This window comes from Alligator sinensis, unplaced genomic scaffold (assembly GCF_000455745.1).
Source record: "Alligator sinensis unplaced genomic scaffold, ASM45574v1 scaffold434_1, whole genome shotgun sequence".
NCBI classification, from domain to species: Eukaryota; Metazoa; Chordata; order Crocodylia; family Alligatoridae; genus Alligator; species Alligator sinensis.
In genome coordinates this window covers 2,469,512-2,477,521 of record NW_005841994.1, presented here as the reverse complement: position 1 = coordinate 2,477,521, position 8,010 = coordinate 2,469,512, and the positions used below count along the sequence as shown (strand labels likewise).

Below are 8,010 nucleotides of genomic sequence, written 5' to 3'. Positions count from 1 at the left end.
GCAGGAAGTAAAACTAAGTTCCAGTTGGTCTTTATTGGAGTCCCAGCTGGTCTTCATTTGAGTCCCAGGGTGTAGGTAAAGTCATTTTCCAGCAATATACCAATGAGGTAGAATGTATCCAACTGAAAAGAGGTTTAGATTATGCTGCATTGTTCTATACACAAAGTTTATGCTGGTGCCTCTGCTTGAAATAATCAAGGTAGAGTTTGCCTCTTGTCTGTACAGCCCATTAACATCACAGAATAAAGAATCTTCTTGTGCACTGCCAAGCAGATGTGGTTTCAGTCATTTATCAGCATCTGGAAGAATATAACCTTTTCCAAGAGAAACTCCAGCTTTCAAGGCTTCTGGCCAACTTTTGGTCTCATAGTAGGTTGATAAGGCATCAAAGACTGTCAAAAAAAAAAAGTGATAAAGGTCAGCCCAAATAGAGATAACTGGAAATCTGGGTTCATTTTTCAGTGGTTTGAAAAAATAAAGTCAGAAAAAAAATATAAAGTGTTGCCATCACGGTGACCATGGGTTTTGCACTGGCCTTTGTTCGGATTTGGTGAGTGGACATGTCAAGAAACTTGCGTTGTCCATCACTTCCCCACCCCCATATTCTCAAAGGTGTTTCACTGCCATAAACCAGCAGCTTTGGGAAACTCTGACATCTAAGTGACAGTCATATCGCCATTCTGGCAACTCACCACGGATCAGAACAACCAGGGCCTCCTGAGAACCATCAAAGAACATACCAGCTTGTTTCCAGTAACTGCCACAACACCATGTTAGTGTTTCCTCACTGCCTAGCACTTTTGAAACATGAAAATGTTCAGTTATAAACCCAGGCCATTGTTTTCAAACCTGGGTTTCTGAAGAGAGGCACATAAAAGCAAGGGAGCCTGCATATACACCTGCCTGCACCTAGCTTCCCCTACACTCATCTTAGCCAGTAGTATTTTGGGGTACGCAAGGTAGTGTCATGCAGAGATTCCTCAATATAGTATTGAGGCATTAGCATAAGCATCTGCAGCTATACTGCTTCTGTGCCATGCATGCTCCTGTGCACAAGGTAATACATTCACACCTTGGTCAAGGCCTCTGTGCCCAGTGCCATGTAGACTAACCTTCATCCCCCCCACCCCTGCCACTACCTCTGTAAGACAGCAGCAGCTCTTTCCTTCAAACCAATCCTCCCCACTGGGCTCAGTAAGGCAGTTCTGCACCCAGTAACACATCTGGGCAGGGGAATTTCAGGCATTGTAACCACCTGGACAGTGGCTATAATATTAGTGGTGCTCTGCAGTCATAAAAGACTGTTCCTGGACAGGGTGTCTTTGACCATCAGTACCCCAGTCTGGGTACCAGGCAGACTTGAGGCAACCAGTGTATTGTTCCTATGTGCTAACCCAGGTCTCTCAAATTTGGCATTGGCCTAATTCTTAGCCAAACCCTTCTTCCGCCCGCAACAGGTACTGTAAGTGCTCCACTCCTCTTCTTGCTTTAATCTAGCCCAACTCTGGCACCTCCATTTGCAGCCAGTTGTCTGTTCAGACAGCTGACCAGTCACCAGTAATCATTACTTTCCCATTCCTCCACCTCACTGCAGACCAAGTGCTCACCAGAAATTAAACATGGGAGCCCAAGCCTCTTAGGAAGGTCAAGGGGCAGAAGGCTGCTGCTTAGGAGCGTGGAAAAGCTCTAGTAAAGAGGTGGAGCCCACAGAGACTGCACATCCCAGCCCAGCAGTTCACTGGGAATAAAAGTTCCTTTAGCTTCTGGAAATGGGGCAACCCCGAGCTGTAATCAGAACTCTGCTGGCCCCACATCCTGCAATGGTGTTGCCACACAACTGCACTGGACAGTCTGGCCACTTACCCTGATTGATGGCTAATATCTCGGAATGATAGTTCTTCTCATTAACGTTCTTCACCATGTACTCTCGGATGGGTAGCCGGGCTGTCTGCAAAGAATGTTCTTGTGCCTTCCGCAAGGTCAGCTTCTACAAGGCGAAATAAATTATCACACAAACACTTCTATGCAGTCATACAGCTTGCTAATGCACTGTTGTTTGCTCACTGGGGTGTTACATATAGCTTGGGAGATGGGTTTATGCCCTTTGTATCTGGCCAAAGATAATACAGAGACACCAGAGCCATCCCTGTCAAAAATCCTACACTCCTCCATCCACTATAGGAACCATCCTACCAGATTAACCCACAGGTCTGGCATGGTCTCTGACAATGCCTGGCACCCACTGTCTGTGACAAGAAGCTACAGAAAAACGTACTCATAAGGAATACTTTTTCCTGTCCCCCAGTGAATAGAAGCTGGCTTGTGCCCTGAAGCATTTAACATATCTCTTCCAGAACTTTGAAGGAAGCTGCCAACCAGTCATGCTTTAATATACAGTAATGAGGACCCCCCCCCACAACACACAGACAGTACAGAGAATACTTGCCAGCTGCTCTCACTCCCAACCCCCTCTCATTAGAGTTAAGGCAAATAAGTGGAAAGGGATGAATTCCAACTGCACTTGAGTTTACATGGCTTTGATCTCTCAATCTAGGTTTCAGCATGAATATACCACAAGGACTCAACTGGTATGATGTGCTTAGTAACTCACAAGTCTAAGGGCTTCTATACATGTGCACAGAACTTGCTCTGATGTGCTGGAAATCCAGCACATTGAAGCAGAGTCAATTAATCAAGACCACTGGAGCACACAAATTGACACGCTCTGGCAGCCTTCCGCATCATGTGTATCAGCATCCCAGAGCATCTCTGCGCTGAAAAAATAGCAGTGGGGTGCTTTGAAATACAACACGTTCAATGAGCTTTAGTTCAACGTACCTCACAACCATTTTTTCAGCATGGGGATGCATGAGGACACTGACACATGATGTGTGAGCTAATTAAAATGCCCAGCACCTCATCTCACACCACATGTAAAAATGCCCTAAGATATCAGCAGTCTAAGATATTCAGGCAATTCTATCAATAAGTGTTTTGGGAATGGATGGAGAGGCTCTCAAGGGAATTTGGCTCCTTCCTCTCAAGCAGCTTCAGCCAAGTTATTTCCTCCATGTGGGCTCAGGCAAACCATCCTCCCTGTATGACGTCATCAATGGACCCCACAGGTTTCATGGCAACATACCAGATAAAAAGTTGGTCACTTAGAAATTCAAGGGTAAAAGAGCAGGATGCATTCAATGATCTGATCATGCTGCAAGCAAAGAAAAGAAAATGGCCAGGCAGCATGCAATATTGTCCCCAACAGCTCCAGCAGCACTCGATTAGGAAAAGGCTCTGAAGAGACAGAATTTGGAAAGTCTTGGGTGCACTTACCTTCTGAATGCTTTCATCCACTAGCCCCCCAAGGATGTATACTTTACTTGAATCGACATCCTCAAGGACTAGAAGCAAAATGAAGCACAGATAGGTAAGGCAAGTGCCACAGAAAGATACACCCCAAACCCGCCCGGAAGTAGTGAAGCTGCAGCACTCAAATGTGTGAGCTCAAGCTGTGACTAATACTCCATACTATTCTTGTAGTCAACCCCCTGCTTCAAAACTGTGCTCCAGAATCTAAGATTGCTTTTGTGGGGAGTGGGGTGTGACATTAAAGTCTGCCTGAGTCTTCAGAGAGCCTGAAAGAGCAGTTCAAAAGTTGTCTGAAAATGAAGAAATCTATAGAAGCCACAACAGCATGGCTGTTAACCATTTCACTGCTGATAGATTTGATAAATGGTTAGTTCACTTACCCTACAATTCCAGCCTCCTTCCCACGGCACTCCTCAGGTCACAAGTCCCAAGCTCAAGCTTCTTCTGTTCACTGACAAAACCTACATCCCCCTTCACTCCTCAATGTTTGTAAATCAGTCATGTATTTTCAATACAAAATTCTGCAGCACATTTCAATCTGATATCAAGGTACCTAACAGAGTGGATGTTGCAGTGACTGTATTGGAATCATAGAAAATTAGGGCTGGGAAGGACCTCAGGAAGTCATCTAGTTCAACTCCCTCTCAAAGCAGGACCATCCCCAACTAGATCATCCCAGCCTAGCCTTTGTCTAATCAGGTTTTAAAAACCTCCAAGGATGGAAATTCTACAGTCTTTCTGGGTAACCTGCTCCAGTACTTTACTACCCTCCCAGTGAAAAAGTTTTTCCTTATACCTTCCCTAAAGTTCCCTCGCTTGAGACCATTGCTCCTTGTTCTGTTGAACAAGTTTGTTAATTTCTTGCTCAATTCAATAAAACCTAACATGTTAAACAATTATAGGACAGCCGGCTGGAGATTCTGTTGCTTCAAAATGCATAGCATAAAATTTAACTTGAGTTAGACAAAGAGCATGTGGCACCTTAATTCTGTTTAATTCACTGCTGAGATATCTTAAATACTGATTATTGGAGATGGGTTAAGAATTGAGACCTCAGCTATACTGGTTAGAAACTGATTTGTCTGAAGTAGTTTAAAACCTGATTTAAGAATAGCTTAAAACCATGACATTTTCTTACATTAATTACAGATTTTAAGAACAAGCAAAATAATTACCATTCTCAGAGTCTGGAGTAAGAAAAACAATTGTCTCTAAAGGAAATAGATCAAGGTAACTTTCCTGAGTTGTATCCATCTGGAAAATACAAGATAGGGAAAATAGCTAAAGTTAATCTGCCATAGGACGCAGACAAGGTATCAAAACTGGCAATGCTCTTGATCATTTAAACTGAGATTAAGACTGTTTGTCAGAAGAAACTAAACAACGTTAGTTATATGTATATGCCCATGGTAATAATTTCCCAAGATTGCTTCTCTATTTTCACATAATTCCCTTGTCCTTTCCTGACCAACCTTAGCAGGTATGTATTGAGGGAAAGGTCTCAACAGCAATCTTAACTACAAAAAATACTGCATGCCAATAATTAGAATATCATCTGAGATGGAACTCTCAGTTTCATATTCCACCTCGACCCCTTCTCTCCAAAGACTTCAGTAGGAACAGAAGTATTTTTTTTTTTTTCAGTCCTGCCTTGGACCCCAAGCCATGGACCAGGTCTTCACTGAGTCAGACACTGCACAAACACATAAGAGATGGTCACTGCTCAAAAAAGATTACAGAGTACTGTGGGTGGGTTTGATTCCCTGGACAGGAGAATGTGAATTCTAGTCCAGCCAATCAGCTGTGTGGCAATCTGTACAGGAAGTCATTTAGGTGACAAAGTTTAGGTCAGCTGCACCTCTGCAGTTCCACTGATGGCAACAGCATTTTGCAGGAGTAACAGAGGTCGCAATAAGACAACAGAGGATTTAACAGATTTAACTGAGGTCACAGTTTCGCCATATAAAATCTTAGTTATTGTAAGGACAGGCTAGAAGACAAGTACCCAGCTCAACTCTCACATTCTAGCTGAGTTAGCAAGGCAAGGCTGTTAGAAAAACCACATGTTTATTGTCAGTTGACAAAGCTAATCCAAAGTCGAAGATGCAAGAGGCACAGGGCCCCTACAATGCCATATTTTGGCATCACTTGTCGAATATAATCAAGCATAGAGTCAAATCTTAGAACACAGAAACTGTGTTCATCAAGGATTCATTTCATTCTGTGGCCATAGCAAGATGCTTTGGGAGAGGGGACAGGAACCCCAAAAGAGAGGGATGTTGGATGGTCTCATCCCAAAAAATACCAATGTCCTTCTCTTTTCATTTACTTTGCAGCAGTTCTACAGTCAACCTATGACCAGACTGGAATGTAATTCTCTCCTTTTCTCTGGCTTTGAATAAGATACCCTGGTCTCAATTTTAACTAAGCCATAGAGAGACTCAGTCCATTGCTAATCTGCTGGGTATATAGAAAGGTAGGGAGGAGGAAGAGGAAGGTTATATTTTTGTGGTGCTGTCTTCAGAAGAACTCCTGTTTAGTTCACATTGCTAGAAATCACTATAGCGATATGTTTTGCTAGGTGGTAGAAGACAGTGGACGCTGTTAGGCAGAATTCCTGCTCAAATGCCAGCAGGTGCTTTGACTCCAGGTACTTACCAGATAGTTGGAGAATCCATCATTCATTCTGAAGCACTCATCATAAACCAGACTGCCTGGCACAAACCCCGTGAGGCAGATCCAAAATGGCTTTTCAGCTTTCTTGTTGGAACCGTATAGCCTCCTTATCTGAGCAGCAAGCCGACTTACTTCCTGCCAAGTGATAAAAAACACCTGCTCACAGCAGTTTCTCAATAGTTATGGGCTAAGAGCCCATGAGGCTGCTTACAAGGGCTCCGCTAGGAGATATCCCATCAAACCATGGATGTGACCGATATTGTAGAGGGAGCTGAGCACCTACACTGTCAAATGGATTTGCTAACAGGTATTTTTAAAGGATATTCTTGAGGGCAGTGAAGACTTATGCTCTACAGCATGGTGGCAGGACTGCCAAGGCTCTGTTCTGCCCAGTGTGGCACAGCAGATTGCCTCTGGGTCCTCGCAAGAGGCAATACTGTGAACCAGGTGCTTCAAGAGCACACTGCATAGTTACAAAGCAGGCTAGGTGACTCAAGGCCCTATCAGGTACTCAGAGGGGGAACATCACACCCACATACACAGCAACCCAGGAGTCCAGCAGGGACTGCACAAGTCCACAGGGGTGTCAATGGGAAGCAGTGTCCATGCCTTGTGCTGAGAGATCTAACCAACTCTGTGTACTCTAAGTCTTTCAGGCTCCTTCGATAAGTTTGAGGAGTAACAGGCACTAGCTAGCTGGTGTCCCCCCTTGAAATCCTCATTATTAACCTCCGACCTTCACTCTCATTCTTATTTTTTCATCTGTTGTCCCAGGTATTCAATTGTTATGCGTTTAGTAGCCTCCCACAAACCAATGAGGGGAACTTATAGTTTTTTCAGTGGGTCTAGGCCAACTGTGCCTTGTGTAACAAATAGTTGGGTTTTTTCTAGCAACCATGTACCCTGCAGCATAAGAATAAAGCTCTGCAGGACCACCACATTTGGCAAGAGATTTTGTCAGTGTTTCTGAACCAACTGGCCCCAACCTCAGTCTCTATCCCCAGGGTAACCTGACATGGCTTGAACCTGGGGAAGCTTTCCCCTCTCCCTCCAACATCCTTTAAAACGAAACACTTTGTCGCAGGCACACTGCCATATAGGAAAACAACACAAAATCACCTTTCAGAAACAGTTACACAAATAGAGCACCGTCACTACCCAGGTCCTGTAGCAGAAAGCCCCCTTTTCCTCTTGCCTGCATTTGCTCTCCTCTCTTTGGATACGTTTCTCTTTTTCTACCTTTTCTTCCTTCCTCTCTCTTTCACTTTAAGATAAGGAATTGTGTATGTGTGCATTTTGTATCTCCCCTTGTAGTTTGGTATTTTTATCTATTTGTGTGCCATGGCATTTGTAGCTTATATTTTATACTCCTCACCTTTCAACTTTCAACTGAATGTATTTAGTTTCATAAGTAAGTTATACATTGTAACAATGTTAACAAAGGGCAGGAATCAAACTGACCTTCCCTGTATCACGCTAGCCCCTGAAAGAGCGAGTGAATCAGTGATTGAATGTGTAACATGGAAGCAGACAGCAATTATCACCTGGAAGCTGCAGATCAACCATCGGAAGAACTCAATAGAAGACAATGTAACAACCGGGAAATCTCTAAATGTCACTGATCAAGGGCTAGAAGCCCTGGCCTGAGTTACTCAGCACAAAAGTTGGTCTCTGGCGTTGATTATCTCCAGATCAACTGCTCCCAGAGCCCTATTCTAAATTCATCAATGGACTCCCAAACCTGCACGTACATGCAGATGACCCCTGGGCCTGACAGATGCTGTCCAGTAGCCACGGAGGCAGGGGAAGTCCCACGAGGGTCAATGACCCCTTGATTGGGCAAACCTGAAAACTGGGGAGTCACCAGAGTCTGCCAGGGATAGATAAAAGGCAGTGAAAAGTGACCCTCAGTGGCGCCCTCTTGATCTCCAACTCGACCAGACCTGTCCAGCCAGAAGGACCAGC

At 44.2% G+C, this 8,010-nt stretch overlaps 1 protein-coding gene across 3 annotated transcripts in view; it reads right to left on the bottom strand.

The window, feature by feature from the left end:
• Positions 1-6: 6 nt before the first annotated feature.
• Positions 7-8,010, bottom strand: part of TRMT10B (tRNA methyltransferase 10B) — an 11,872-nt gene continuing 3,868 nt past the window's right edge. For all 3 annotated transcript variants that reach the window (XM_006021461.3, XM_025201440.1, XM_006021462.3), the window contains 5 exons: positions 6,028-6,180; positions 4,545-4,623; positions 3,334-3,401; positions 1,864-1,987; positions 7-392 (listed from right to left, as the gene is read on the bottom strand). In XM_006021461.3, coding sequence (XP_006021523.1) covers positions 286-392; positions 1,864-1,987; positions 3,334-3,401; positions 4,545-4,623; positions 6,028-6,180 — 531 coding nt within the window. In that variant the 3' untranslated portion in view covers positions 7-285. The remainder of the gene's footprint in view (positions 393-1,863; positions 1,988-3,333; positions 3,402-4,544; positions 4,624-6,027; positions 6,181-8,010) is intronic.